The sequence below is a fragment of the Typopeltis vanoorti genome, chromosome 9 (genome assembly GCF_054136105.1).
Source record: "Typopeltis vanoorti isolate ZY-2024b chromosome 9, IOZ_Tvanoo_1.0, whole genome shotgun sequence".
Classification (NCBI taxonomy): domain Eukaryota; kingdom Metazoa; phylum Arthropoda; class Arachnida; order Uropygi; family Thelyphonidae; genus Typopeltis; species Typopeltis vanoorti.
In genome coordinates, this window is record NC_143557.1 from 72262189 (window position 1) to 72278333 (window position 16145).

The 16145-nt window shown below is 34.2% G+C and overlaps 1 protein-coding gene across 3 annotated transcripts in view; it reads right to left on the reverse strand.

The window, feature by feature from the left end:
* The window catches only part of LOC150103149 (tetratricopeptide repeat protein 5-like), a 132142-nt gene that overhangs the window by 27942 nt on the left and 88055 nt on the right, over positions 1–16145 (reverse strand). For all 3 annotated transcript variants that reach the window (XM_090397416.1, XM_090397417.1, XM_090397418.1), the window contains exon 8: positions 15249–15463. In XM_090397416.1, the coding sequence (XP_090253542.1) occupies positions 15249–15463 (215 nt within the window). The remainder of the gene's footprint in view (positions 1–15248; positions 15464–16145) is intronic.

The following is a 16145-nucleotide window of genomic DNA, read 5'->3' on the forward strand; positions in this document are numbered from 1 at the left end:
GATATGCTTTCTTCTTTTCCTTCACTGTTTCTTTAACTTCCTGTGTCCACCAGGGAATTCTGATTTTTTTATCCTTGCACACAACCTCACCACATGCCTCTCTGGCAGAATCAATCAATGTTTTCTTCAGAGTTTGCCACTGAATCTCCAAGGCTTGATTCTTGTTCTCAAACTCTTTCATTTTCTTTTCAATAATCTTTCTGTATTTTAGTCTACAGTTCACATCTGAGAGCTGCTCAACTTTTATTTGCTTTAAAACTTTCTCACATGTTATTCTTTTCAATATGAAATTCAATTTTATCCTGCTCAAGACTAAATAGTGATCACTTTCAATTTCAAATCCTCTGTACACTCTGGTGTCCTGCACCAGGGAGAAAACATCACTATCAACAATAACATAGTCAATGAGACTTTTCTTATTCCTTGCCTCTTCTCTCCATGTGAATTTGTGCACATTTTTATGTTTGAACATGGTGTTAGTAATAACCAGTCCATGTCCTGAGCAGAAATCCAACAGTATTTGCCATTATTATTGCTTTGCTCTTTTCTCCAAATTTTCCCAAAATATTTTTGTATGCCTGACAATCATTTCCTACTCTACTATTTAGATCTCCAACAAGGACCAACTTTTCCTTATTCATTGTGTCAGTTGCTTTTTCTAAAGCATCAAAAAATTCCTCCACTTCTACATTAGTAGAACCTTCTGTGGGACCATAGGCACAAATAAGTCTCATTGTCCAATTCCCCATTCTGATATTAGCCCACATCACTCTACTTGAGACTGCCTGCCATTCAAGAAGATTAGTCTCGTATTTTGTGTTGAATACTATGGTTACTCCTTCTTTTCCTTGATTGTCATTTCCTGAATATAACATTTTGTATTTATTGCTCAGAAAGATCTCACCAGTTTTTGTCTGGTACTCATCTATTTCCTCAGCTAGCTCCATTTCTTTGCCATTGAGGCTTCTTATGTTGATAGTACCAATCTTTAACTCTGGTGATGTTGAGTTGGGGTGTGCTTTCATATTTGTTTATATATCAATTTTCAATTTCACATACTGTAATTCATGTGGTTATCATGCCTGTAAGGTTTTCTTAAGGATTACTTAAAAAAAAAATCTATATATATACATGACCCCATCCCTCAGCAATTTATTTTTTATCTTCAAATATCATCTTATGTGCCAACATGTAAATACAATAAATAACTAAACCCTATAATATAACATATCAAAGTATCAATTTCATTTATGAAAATGAGATATGATTATATTTCAGAGGACAAACTTTATAAATTTTGCAAAAGACATTGGGGGGGGGGGGGTTGCGAGTATCAGATTAATTAATATAAGATACAGCTTAAAGAATGTGGTGAGAAAGCACCAAATTTTGGATGCGTAACTAAAGTTTCAAAAATGTATACTTATCTAAAATGTTTAACACATACCCAAGTTACTATAAAGATGTATGTGGTACCATATGTTAACAGGTGAATATATGATGTGCAAACCAGTGAAGTTACAGTCCTGGCAAAAAGGGAATGATTATTGGGGTTTGAGTTTTGCGTGGCTCAGATATGCCATGCCTTGTTAGTTGCTCACATGGCTTACAGTGGTTGAATGTGCCTAAAATGGTAATACATCATAATACATCCTGCTTTCTGTGCTCCAATACAACTTAAGGAGCACACAAAGCAGATACTCATTGTGACTGATAAGTATAACAGGATATGGACAGGTGGGGATTGCAGAAGCAATATCATAGATGGTAATGCTACACTTCTACATGTATTTGCTTTCTGAGCTAAAGACCCACTTATCATCAACGAGCATCATTGAAAGTTGTTGCTGTGGATACTAAAGGAGTAGAAAATTGGTATGCATTATGCTAGACAACAAATGGTACAAACAGAAATGAATGGTTCTCTCATGTTCTGTTTCTATAACAGCTGTTCAGTTTGGCATAGAAATCCATATGAGGTGTTTTGTTGATCAGACTTAGGATCTTGTTAGATATTGACAGCTCATAGCAGATCAGAATGAAGTTCATCATCATTCTTATCTGAACTCTATACTGTAAGGAACGGAGTTTGAGGAACATGTAGAGGATATTTATTTACTTTTAAAGGCTGGCAAATTCACAGAACCTCAACCAAACTGAACAGCTGTTCATACGGAAATTATAGGTATAGTCTATTATTCCTGCAAAAAGCAGCCGCACACAATATTAGGCAGGTGATTATAATTAATTTCAGTGTATAACTGATACTAATGAATGTTGGTTTTAAATTTATAGAAAAGGTCTTGCTGCAAAACTTGTGTCAAATATCACTAGTGAATACTGATACTTTAGAAAAGATGGAAGTAATAGCAAATAAAAGAATTAACACTCATCATAGTAAACAGAGCTATTAAGAAACTACCAAACAATCCTGTCAAAGTTGCACATACATCATGCTATTATAAAGGAAATATATATATATATATATATATATATATATATATATTCACCTACAGAACCCAGTATGTGGTTCTTAAGTCTATTATAGGGAGAATCAACTATTAACAGAATAAAATTATTTACCTACAGAACCCAGTATATTATTATTATTATACAGGCACCTCCATGGAGTCCGAAGACTCATTGCAGGACACACAATCTATACACATCATTTATCATTCTCCTTGAACCCATTAACAGACAAAGCACTCACAACTGACTCTGGCAACTCTCCAAGCAAAAAATCTAGTCCTCACACACCCCTTTATTCAACTTCCAAGGATGACCCACCTTGTTCTGGTCTCTCTAGCAAAGTGCTGAAACATTTCCCCTGTATCGATCCTATAAAACCCTTTAAGCAACTTAAATGTTTTTATCATATCCCCTCTTTTTCTCCTCTCAACCAACTTTGACAATCCACACACCCTCAATCTATCCTCATAGTGACATTCCACATTCCACAAGCCACTCATCATCTTGATCAGTGGTTCCCAACCTTTTCCCACTTGTGTACCCCTTTTAAACCCATTTCTATAAATTGTACCCCTTGTTTTTAAAATAGCAGTGATTCAAACAAGGGGGACAATTTATAGAAATGGGTTTTTATAAATTGTAAATTTACAATTTATAAAAAAGAACAATTTATTTATTGTTCCATAACTAATGTTTTGCATTTTGTTTACTTTACTTGTTTTTCCACTATTACTGATTATTTTTTGTGTACCCCTGAACAGTCCAGCATGTACCTCCAGTTGGGAACCGATGATCTTGATCACTTTCCTCTGAATCCTCTCCAATCCTCATCCCCAGGAACCAGACTTGAGTACAATAATCCAGATATGGGTGTGTCAAGGCTTTATAAAGAGCAACTTCCGTATCTCTACATGTTAATGTGTTCTTCAATAGCCAAGTAATCTTATGGGCTACTTTAGCAACCTTAGCAATATGTCCTTTAAACTTGAACTCTCTGTCTACCACCAACCCCTAAATCTCTAGCTTCATCTATTTCCTGGAATACAGTGTCATCAATATGATGCAAGGCTTGTAATCTGTTTTTCCCAAAATGCGAAAATTTACCTTTCTCCAGATTAAACTGACACCCATTACCTTTTGCCCATACTGACAGCTTATTTAAATCATCCTGCAAAACTCTCCACATCTCTTTGATTAACTATTACTCTACCTAATTTTGCATAATCAGCAAACAACTGAATATTTCCTTTCAGGTTATTTCCTATATGATTTATGTTCAAATTAAACAGCAATGGTCCCAGCATTGAACCTTGTGGCACATCACTAGTTACCTGTTTTCACCTTGATTCTTCCCCTCCATATACCACTGTTTGATATCTGTCTAGCAGCCATTCTCTTATAAGAGAATGGCTGCTAGACAGATAATCAGTGTCATGTCCATTCCCATTTGTTTTTTAATTTGCGTAACAGTTCTATGCGGTATTCTGTCAAATGCCTTTGTAAAATCCAGCAAAATCATCATGCAGCCATTTCCTTTATTCCAACTCAGCTGTTATTCTATTATAAAAAGTTAGTAAATCACTAAGGCATGACCAACACTTCACAAAGCAACGATGACCCTCATACAATATCATATTTTTATCTATCCATTCTTGAATTCTCTTTTTTACCAATTTTTTTACTATTTTTACCACCATGCCTGAGATACAGATTGGTCTATAATTTGCTACTGCAGTCTTAGAATCTCCTTATGCAAGGGAATTATTTTGCCCTCTTTCCACTCCCTTGGAACTCTACTAGAGCTGAGACTTAAATTAAAGAATCTAGTCAGAAGCATTGTTATATTTTTGCAAAACCCAAGCTGATATCCCATCTAATCCCGCAGCTGTATTTACATCGAGACTATGTAATATCCTAAGAAAGTCCAATTTATCCACCTCTGTTTCCACATCAGTGTCTGTCATATATGTTAAGGCAGTAACCTCACTAGGATGATATACCCTTGCAAAGTGGTCACTTAGTAACTCAGGTCCAATACTTCCCACCCCTAGTACCCTCCATCACATACTGCCTTAAGTAATTATCTCTTAGTTTTTTTTTTTTCCTATGCTTCCAAGTATTCTTGTCTGTAAATTGCATGTGTTCTACTGGCTGATTTATCTGTTCTGAGGGACGAAAAACCCAAGTTTCCGGGATAAAAAACCCCTCTACCTCCATATGAGACTGGCTAACTCACCTTTAGTTGAAAGAGACCAGATAAAGGTTCCTCATGTCATGAATTGGAATCGAACCCAGGTCTTTCAAGACCAAAGGGCTTCGTCTATACCGACTGAGCTACGAAGGCTCTAATTATCTCTTAATAGGTGTATAAATTCTATTTCCTTCCTATCATGTGATCTTTCTTCTTCCAGTCTATATCTCCATAGTTGAAGCCCCTCCATAATAATCACTGGACCTGTACTTATTGTACTAATTTGGCGATGCATGTCTTCCAGATCATGTGTGGAACTCCCTGGCTTATTGCAACAACCAACTATATATTTTGTTTTATTGGCTTTAATCTCACATCAGGCTGCTTCAAATGAACAGCCACCCTCCTGCTCGAGGGTGGCTGTTCATTTTCATCAGGTGCAATTGCATCAAAGGTACAATTCATCAGCAGATGAATTGCACCTTTTGGCGGCAATTCATCTGCTAGCAGCAATCCCACCCCCATCCTATCTTCCCTGAAAATACTAAACCCTTCACATTCTATCCCTGTAACTACATCATCTGCTGTAGCAAAGTCTCACTAATGCCTATAACTTTTGGCGAGGTTGCCCTAACCAATGCCAAAAACTCCTCCCTCTTGTTCTTGATACTTCTGGCATTAGTATATAAAAACTGCAGCATTCCTTTAGCCCCCCCCCCCTGACCTTTACTTTCTGAACTGATTATCCTATTCAATATTTTTGCTTGAGAGACTAGAATCCTCACTTGGTCATTCTCACAGTCAGTCGCTTCATGAGTGCTTTCACACAAACTCACTTGCTTCCACCCTAATTCCTTAAATTTGAGCTTCAGCATGCTCAGAGAACAAAGCTCTCTAGACACCTAACACCAAAACCATTTAGATGAAGTCCATAAGCATTGTACAAATTCTTCTTTCTGTCAAACACAGATCCACAAATCCTATGTCATTCCTTCTGCACAATCTATGTATAAACAATGCCCTCCTCCTCAGTTTGCCTCTATCATAGCATGGTAAGAGACAATCTTCATCTTCTTGCTCTTCAGTTTTGCCTCTTCTAACAACTCCTTTACATCCTCCCTCATAGAATACTTCTTGCCTCTCAAATCATTTGTACCAACCACAACAATCATATGGTTCTATAAGTTTGTTATATTGAGAATTAACAATGAACAGAACAAAAATTTATTTTCCTTTTTTTTTAGGAACAGGCTAGATATGGGATGAAAGTACAATAGTCATATAAAAAAAAGTACCACCAAATACAGTAAAAATTTAAGAGCAAATGAATGCAGGTGACCAAGATTTTCTTGATATCATGACTGATCAGTAATATTTTTGTTCGTTTTTTTTTGCCAAAAAAAATCAAATGGAGATAGCAGATGCAATATAAGGAATGATTTATTTGCAGAGTTCCACAACATTCTGAGAATTACTGTACTAGTTAGAAACTAAGTGAGATGCCATTAGGTTCAGCTTTTATCTTATCTACTGTGTCAACAGAACCATTCATTGGGTGGGAAAAAAAAAAAGAGTTGATGTAAGTATGTTACAATATGCTGAACCATCAAGAGCAATTGTGACGTTACAGTTCACAAATATGCATAAAAATACTTTTTTAGCAGCATATCAAGAAATTATATATGTATCTTCTCTCTTTTTAAAGTTTTTCAGCTCTGAAAAAACAATGAACTGCATTCTGCAGATACAGTAAAAGAATACTTCATTAAAGGGATACCTTAAAATTTTTTAAGACATTCCTTTAATGAAGGAATTTACAAAGTTGGAAATATGTATTTCACTTACCAGCCCTCAGAGTAATTTACTGAAATTCATCAACTTTTGCCAGGAGAAGGCAGTTAATTTCTGCAGTCCACAAATTGTATGTTTTCTCTGACTGGTTTGTGAAAAAGCAGGCACTAGCATAAACACCAGTAGCATGTTATATAAAATTAGCTATTATTAACTTCCCTTCAGAAATGTCCTTATTGACTGTTTTCAGACAGGATTCAAATGTATGCCTTTCAGGCTACAGGATATGTATTATTTTTCTGATTACTAGTACTATGAGCCATGGTATGCATATTTAAATATACGCCTTTGGATATGTAATTTTTTTTTCAAGAGAATAAGTACATTAACTTCATGAATTAAAAATTATGATTTTTAATCTATTATTTGTAAATGTGTTCAGATAACTTCATGCAGATAAGCAGTATTTTAATTTTTAAACGTTGGCAATAGGTGATTTAGTGACTGGTATTTTAGCAAATAAATTTGGCTCAAAATTACACTCACTGCAACAGATGTTTACACTTTTCAGACATTGCAGTGGCAAATGATTTTTCATTGCCTGGTGTGCAATCACCACTCCAGTTAATGGAAATCTGATGTTGCTTTAAAAAAAAAAAAAAACTGCATGATTAATCTGTTAATCTGTTAGAGTAGGATTACTAATTGTTAAAAAAAATTCAACAGCTGATAATGTTTTTATCAAGTTAAATCCCAAAATTAATCAACCACTAAAATTGTCAGCTGAAATGCCTTTAATACAGGCATTTATCTCATTTGATTCTAAATGATACATAGTATCATATATATACACCCTCAAGGGTTCAGGTTACAATGACAGCACTACATGATTATGTTTACATTGTTATTAATATCCCATCAACAATTTTCCTCCAAATCAATCTATTACTTGTGAGTACTCATATTTAACATTCCGTACTTCTAAGGTATTTCTGACTGAATCAATCCACCTTTGCCAACCATTCTTCACCCATTCTATTTAAGTGGCCATACAACCTTGGATTAGCTCTGCTGACAACACATTCTTGAATGCTAACAATGTCAAGTCCCTTTCTAATATCTTCATTTTTAATATGATTATGGCATTGATGCCATCAGTTCACTTTCCTAATTTTTCTTAGAACCTTCATATCTATGGTCTCTAATCTCTGATCAAGTGAGTGCTTTATTTCTACATCATGTTGGAGGCTTAATGGATTTTTTTACAACACTCACAAACTCTCATAAAAAAATCCATTAAGCCTCCAACATGATGTCCTCACAGCACTTAAGCCTCTACACACGTGTGCTTTATTTCTAACTCAACTCTCATATCATAACTTAAAACTGGTTTGGTGTTTTGACTAATTTCTCTATTGTTCCATATAAATGTATTCATCTGGCTGCCCACCATACCAGCTTTGTTTATTCTGTTGTCTATTTCTAAATTTAACCTGCCATCTTCACTAAAAACTGTACCTAAATAGTTGAAATTTTACTTTTTCTTAGTTTTGGTCTATTTATTGCTGATTTTCAGGCCAATTTTGTGACAGCTGTTATTCAATTTAGTTAGTGAATCCTGGAGATTTTCACTAGACTTGCATCTGCATAAAGCCAAGTACTAAGTTTGACATCAATTCTAATATCAGGCCTGATGCCACTTTCTTTCATAATGTGATCCATATAGATAATGTGCATCCTTGGCTTATCCCCTGATTTTACATAAAACCATCTTCAACTGTATTTCATTCTATTCTAACTGCTGAATGACAACTTAAATATAGACTATGTAGTGCCCTGTATAATGTTCCATCCACTCCATATAATTGTAGTGTTTTGAAAAGCTTGTCATATACCTTTTCCAGATCTACAAACCTTATGTACAGATCCTTATCATATTCCTTTGATTTCTTAACTATGTGTCTTAAAGTGAAAATTTGATCATAGTTTCTCCTCAATGGTTTTTTATAGCTTCTTTTCAAGTATGCTTGCATAAATCTTACCTGGAACACTTAGTAAAAAAATTCCTCTCTAATTCTCAAATTCAGTTTTATTCCCTTTTTTATACATGGGTACTATGAGAGCTCTACTACAATCATTGGGTATTCGACCTTCTGACCAGGACCTCTGAATTATGCAGTGTAGCCACTGCAAAACTTTTATACCTCCATACTTAAGCATTTCTGGTTGAATATCATCTACTCCAGCTGCCTTTCAACATTTCAAGTTTTTGACAGCTTTTTCTACCTCAAGTATTGATATGTACTCCACTTTGTATTCCTCTTGAAAATTTTCTATGATTGTTCTGCCACTGTTTGGTTCGTTTAACAGTCTTTCAAAGTAATTACTCCAGACATTAATTAATTATTAATGCCTGGAATAATTAATTTCCTTCCCCCTCCCCCCCCCTCTAGTGCAGCACACACGTAAATCTGTTTTGCTTTTTAAATACTGTAGACAAATAAGTAAAGGGATATTACAGTAATTTGTTTTTTACTCCATGTTATAAGGGTTCTAGTATTATTTTCAGTTTAATTTCCAGAATCACTGCTCTTTCACTGCTATAACTGACAATACAGGTTTAATAATAGTTCACCCATCCCTGCAAGAATACCAGATAATCATCATCATCATTCTCTTATCACCCTGGACCTTTTCTTAACTAGCTTTCCCTCATAATGGACTGCTGACTTAGCTCTCCTCTTGGCAACTTTGTAACCTTATCCATGTTTCTTTTTCTACAGATTGTTTCTCCCAGTCTTATATCCTATGGCACCAAAGACTTTTGGGATTTCTATGGTTGATTATTGCTTCTGTTCTTCTGACCCAAGACTTACTCTGACTGAAAATTATCCTTGTTTTGGAATGAGCACCTTTGTTCCTCACTCCACTCAAAATCTCTGACCTTATCAAAGCCTTGGTTTTCCAAATAATGTGTCAAAGCAGCCTAAGCTAAAAATGCAGCATATGTGCAATTCAAGTTAAAAGCTCCAGCTTCTCATGCACCTTGCACTACAATTCATAACAACTTAAAAAAAAAAAAAGAAGCAGACTCTATTAAGGACCAAATGCACTATGCCTGCCTTCTGCTTAAACTGCAGTCTTCTTCTGGTTTCATGCCAAGGCTGTTGCCATCTCTTAAAGATAAGGCAAACCTTTTGGCTTAGCCTTCTGCTCCAACTCTTGTTTCAATGACTAAGGCAAATCTCCTCTTACTATTCCACAAACCACTAACAATATGCCTCCTCTGATCTTTCATCAGAAGAATATTAGAAAAACACTCAACTAGCCTTGCTACTCATAAGTTCCCTGGCCCAGATGGTGTTATTCCACTTTTACTAAGTGCTTGTGCTCCAAAACTAACACTCATACTGTAGAGCCTTTACAAGATGTTCTACTTATCTGGCATATATCCAACACCACGGAAGCAAGCTTTCACTTTTTCTATCCAGCCTGTTCCTAAAAAAGGAGATATAGCCAAGTGCCCTGAAATCAATACTCACAAAAATTATGGAGAGGTCATCAACAACCAGCTTCCTACCTAAAGACTCATCAGTTAATCAGTGATCACCAATATGGATTTCCCCTGAATTTTGTTCAACAGCAGACCTTGCTAACTTTGCAAAATCTGTATACAGGCCATGGAAAGATTTCAAGAAACTTGTGGTTTCTCTTGATTTTTCAGATGCATCTGACTGAGTCTAGCATCACAGTGTACTTACCAAGTTGCCATCTTCTGGTCTCCTTACTCTTTGTGAGTGGACTTCAGCTCACCTCTAGTTGTTTATTGCATGCTATAGTGGATGATTCCCTCTCATCTGATTTTTCCTTCAGTGCTGGAGTACCCCAAGGCTCTATACTGTCTCTAATTCAATATCTTCCTCCCATACATCAATGATCTTTTCTAACATCCAATCCTATTCATAGTTTTGCTAACAGTACACTCTACTGCTCTTCTTCATTTATAAAATCCTGTAGTGCTCAGATGACTCAAGCTCAAGTATTTATGGCATGGCACCAGTGCCTTCAACACTGATTTTCTTGTTATTCTCACAATTGGAGTGAAGTTAATTTAGTGAATCTGTAATACTACCAAAACATAATCCTATCTTATTTTCCAGAAGAAAGATCATTTCTCTGCCCCCCCCCCTCACTTTTCATAACATTTTGTTTGAAAACCAAGATCAATTTTCTTTTTCTCTTCTTGGGTTGACTTTAACATCTAGCCTAATCTGGCATAAACACATCATTCAAAAAAAAAGCATGGTATTCTTTTTCTTTTTAAACAATTCTTCTGTTCCACTCAACTCCTAAACTTTTATAAATCTCGAATCTGCTCGACCTTAGAATACTGTTCTCACATTTACAAGAACATGCTTTCCCCCCCCCCCCCCCCAACACACATCAGAATTCTTGATTGTATGCAGAACTATTTACTTAACAGATGACCCTATCTCTCTCCTCACAGTAACTATCTCCAATTGCTTTCCCACAGAAACCATGTTTTTACATTATGTCGTTTCTAAAGATATTTCTATGAATGTTACTCCACTGACCTGGTCACCTTTACTTCACTTTTCTCTAATCACTTATGAACAGGCAATTGCTCGTCAATATCCATTTAGCTCCAAACTCACTGAGCTTACTTTTCATTCTTTTCCTTCATTCAATATATTTCTATTCTATACAATGGTCTTTCCCAATATCGTTTTCCCTAGCTCTACAAGAAACACATTAAGAAATCCCTTTCTTCTTTTGCCCTCACACACACACAATGTTATGGTATAAGTCTTAAGACCTCTTGCATATGGGGTTGATATATATATATATATATATATATATATATATAACATACATATATAAACAAATTCCTAATTAATGACTAAAAAGACACCAACTGAGATCTTTTAAAAATTGTGCAAAAACAGATTTTAGGAAAAGACTCATCAATCTTTCAGGAAAACACAAAAATGGTATGGTCTGACATTAAAAAGACTTTACCAGATTTAGTATAAACAATACAAAACAATGTAATTTATTTTCTCAAGAAATAAAAATGGACTTGTATATACATATTAACAACATTTTGTAGAAAAAGAGCTTTGAAATGTAGAAATAAAAGGAAGAAATCAGAGACGATAAAGGTAACATAAAAATTGGAGATAAAAATATTCTACATGTATAGGGTAATTACTTTGAAAGGCTACAGCATGGTAGTAGAAAACATTCAAGAGGAATGCAATCAGAAGTACACATATCAATACTATCTGAGGAAGAAAAAAGACACAAAATAAACCTGAAATACAGAAAGGCAGCTTGAGGAGATGATATTAGACCAGAAATGGAGGTATTTTAACTTTTTAAAATGAATTATGCAGTTCAACAGTGGCTACACTGCATAATTCAGAAGGCCTGGTCAAAGGATCAAATTCCAGATGATTGGAGTAGCTCTCATAGTACCCATGTATAAAAATGGAAAATAAAACAGTGTAAGAATTACAGAGGAATTTCTCTACTGAGCATTCCAGGTAAAATTTATACAAGTGAACATGAACAGAGGAAGAAAAATTATGGAAGGGTAACCTGGAGAAGAACAAGCTGGGCTGAGATCAGACATTATCATGATCAGATTTTCACTTTAAGACAAATAGTTGAGAAAATATAATAAGGATCTATACTTAACTTTTGTAGGTCTGGAAAAGGCACATGACAAGAGAAAAGCCATTCAAACACTACAATTATATGGTGTAAATGGGACATTATATTGAGCAATACATAGTCGGCAGTTAGAATTTGAAGGAGATACATGATAGTTTCATGTAAAAAAATAGTACAAAACAAGAATGCATACTATCTCCATTGTTATTCATCATCTGTATTGATTACATTATGAATGAAAGTGAAAACAAAACAAGTCAGATATAAAAATTGCTGAAGTTAATTTCAGCTCTTTACTTTATGCAGATAATATTATACTTCTAAATAAATCTGGCACAAGTCTGCAGGATATTCTTTAATTAAATTGATTTAGTAAAATCAGCAATCAAAAGACAAACACTATGAAAACAGGCAGGAACACTGAAAACTCCAATGAACAAGTAAAACGTTTCAGCTATTTAGGCACAATTTTTAGTGACAATGGCAAATTAAATATGAAATAGACAATAGAATAAGCAAAGCTAGCATGGTAGGAAGGTAAATGAATAAATTTATATGAAATAAGAGAGAAATTAGTCAAAACAGTATTCAAACTAATTTTAACTTATAGATCTTAGAAGCTGGGTTAGAAGTAAAACATTTGAATAAATGTGAAAAATTTGGAGAGTAAGCAGATGGCATCAATAGCAGAACCATATTAAAAATGAGAAGATTAGGAATGAACTAGATGTTTTAGCATTCAGGAATGTGAGAGCAGAGCAACCTCAGGTGGTATTGGTCACTTAAACAGAATGGGAGAGGAAAGGTTAACAAAACAATTTTTTTCTTTCTTTTTTTGTTAGGATGGTAGGAAAAAGACCCAAAGGAAGACCAAGATCTAGGTAAACTGATACAGTAAGAACATCTTGGAAGACCAAAATGTAAGCTCTGACAATACTGAAGCCTGACAGGATAACATAATAATTTAGAGAAAAACTGTCAACAGGAAGTTAGTAATGTAAACTCTTCATGTAGTACTATCATAATATTCTGTACAAACTCTGAGGATACATATCAGGAATTTGATTATGACATTTTGTAATATTTAAAAAATAAAATAAATACTATCCTTCAGGAGATATATTGTTTCCCTGAAGGACAGCACTGTTTATTTTAAGCCAAGTTTGTAGAAACCAGTTTTAATAAGGGAATACCATGAGCAGACATATAAATACAAAATTAATAACAGGAAAACTCACATAAAAAGATTATTTAATAGTATAATTTTCGCCTGCATGTCACAGGCATCTTCAGTAAATTTTAAGCTAAAATTAAACAATAACTGACGATTCCAAAAAGCGCCACTTAAGTAGCTAATGTAAGATAACTAAAAAGGTCAATAAATTTAAAAATTATATATGCAATAAAAAGTTAGGAAAGATTAGCTGATTTATAAAGTACTATCTCCCATAAAGGGGATGGACGTAAACCATCAGATCTGTTTAGGTTTGAAGTAAAGGTTCACCTGTTTCTTTATAAAGCCATTCCATGAGGAACCGACTTTTGTGAAGGACTCTTGTCTTTTTCCAACGAACTCTGTGTCTAGTGATAATGGCATGTTCTGCAAGTCCAGACTGTTCAGGTTCAAGGTATTGAATATAAGACTGGTGTTCTTCTAGCCGAATAGAGGCAGATCTTACTGTTTGTTCAAAATAAGATAATCCACAAAAGCAAGGAATCTGGTAGACACCTGGATAATTAAGATGTGGAAGCCTGTCCTTAGGAGAAGTGAGAAAGGTGAATATTTTTCTGAAGTCAAAAGGCAACAAAAATATTCAGTGATTTTAAAACTTTTGCTATACGTTCACTAATGCCTTGTACATAAGGGATAGGAATGCACATTATTTCTTCTGTATTTGAAGAGGAAGACATATTAAAACTACTCAAAGCTCTTTTGAGTAGTTTTAATATGTCTTCCTCTGTTAATATGATGAAGGAATTCTTATATCCATTAGATAGAAAGGAAGAAATAATATATTGTAGTTCCTTCATCAAAAGAGCTTTGAGTAGTTTTAATATGTCTTCCTCTTCAAATACAAAAGAAATAACGTGCATTCCTATCCCTTATGTACAAGGCATTGGTGAACATACAGCAAAAGTTTTAAAACCACTGAATATTTTTGTTGCCTTTAGACTGTTCAAAAAAAAATATCCACCTTTCTCACTTCTAAGGACAAGCTTCCACATCTTAATTATCCAGGTGTCTACCAGATTCCTTGCTCTTGTGGATTATCTTATTTTGAACAAACAGGAAGATCTGCCTCTATTCGGCTAGAAGAACACCAGTCTTATATTCAATGCCTTGAACCTGAACAGTCTGGACTTGCAGAACATGCCATCATCACTAGACACAGAGTTCACTGGAAAAAGACAAAAGTCGGTTCCTCATGGAATGGCTTTATAAAGAAACATGTGAAACTTTACTTCAAACTTAAACAGATCCGATGGTTTAAGTCCATCCTCTTTATGGGAGATGGTACTTTATAAATCAGCTAATCTTTCCTAACTTTTTATTGCATATATAATTTTTTTTTTTTTTAGTTAGGAAATTTATTGACCTTTTCAGTTATCTTACATTAGCTACTTAGGTGGCGCTTTTTGGAATTGTCAGTTATTGTTTAATTTTAGCTTAAAATGTACTGAAGATGCCTGTGACACGCAGGCGAAAATTATACTATTAAATAATCTTTTTACGAGTTTTTCCGTTATTCATTTTGTATTTATTTGTAGAAACCAATTTGTATTGATGACATTCTACTGTATATCATTTTGCTTGCAGTAACAATCTCTGTAATTATAGAACAGCCAAAATTATTTAATATGATGTACAAGTAAGAAATTAAAATATAAAGAAAAATTTTTAAAACTTTTGGCCCATCCTACTAATAAAATAATAAACAAGGAATGCTGTGCACTGAATTTTAATACGCTTAATTTTCCATATAACAAAAAGATGAATAAATATAACATATCTTTAAAAGACAAAAAATCAGAATTATTCTAATGATTTGACAAACCAATGAATTACTAAAATCTTACTGTAAAATTCAAGACTTACAAGGCGACAGGGTCACTGCAGACAACGTTGCAAACTACTTTACCTAACACCACTTTTTCTATATTGATACCTGGCTGAAGCTCAGACAGTTTAACTGGTTCTAATTTTCCCACCTCACCTCTAGAATTGGTAAATATTCCTTTCGAATATGGTCCCAAATGCTGTGGTTTGAGACTTTTTAACATGGTACGCAATTTTCTAGGTTTCTGACAACCCTGTTAAAAGAATACAGTGTATTAATGAAAATAATAATTGTGCTAGCAGATGTGAATCAATGCTTAAAAAATGTGGAGATTAAAAAAAAAAGAACAGAAAAACATGAAAGAATAATAGACCCTTAAGACAATGGAATCAAATGAAATTATTTACATGTATTATACAAGGGGTATCTGAAACCGCATATTTAACAAGTATATGTGTGCTTGGGAGTGAAGCACTGAATCCATAAGATGTCATGCCATAAAATAAACATTAAACAGAAATGTGCACTCAACATATTTTTCCAGCCCATTAGATTTTGATCCTATTACCTAGAACTGTTTTTGTTTCCATTTATCAGAGAAGTTTTCATCTCATCTTATGCAAGATATAAATGCCGGTAGCACCGAAGTGACAAAAGACTTTTTATCATTAAAAGCAAATTTTAGTGCTTCAAAATAATTGAATTGCTTTTGAAATGTGAAACTGTTTACTGTTTTACTGTGTATTTACAAAAAGAAGCGAAAAAGTGATGCTAGTAAATCTGTTTCAAATGCAAGTGAATTTACTATGCCTTAAAAAGTTCAGAAATTTTATTAGGAACATTTTTTCATTTACATTTTTTTTGTTTCGTTTTGAGCTGGCATCTAAAAAAAGGTTTCGATTAAATTTTTATTAATTTTATTTTAATAAAGTGTA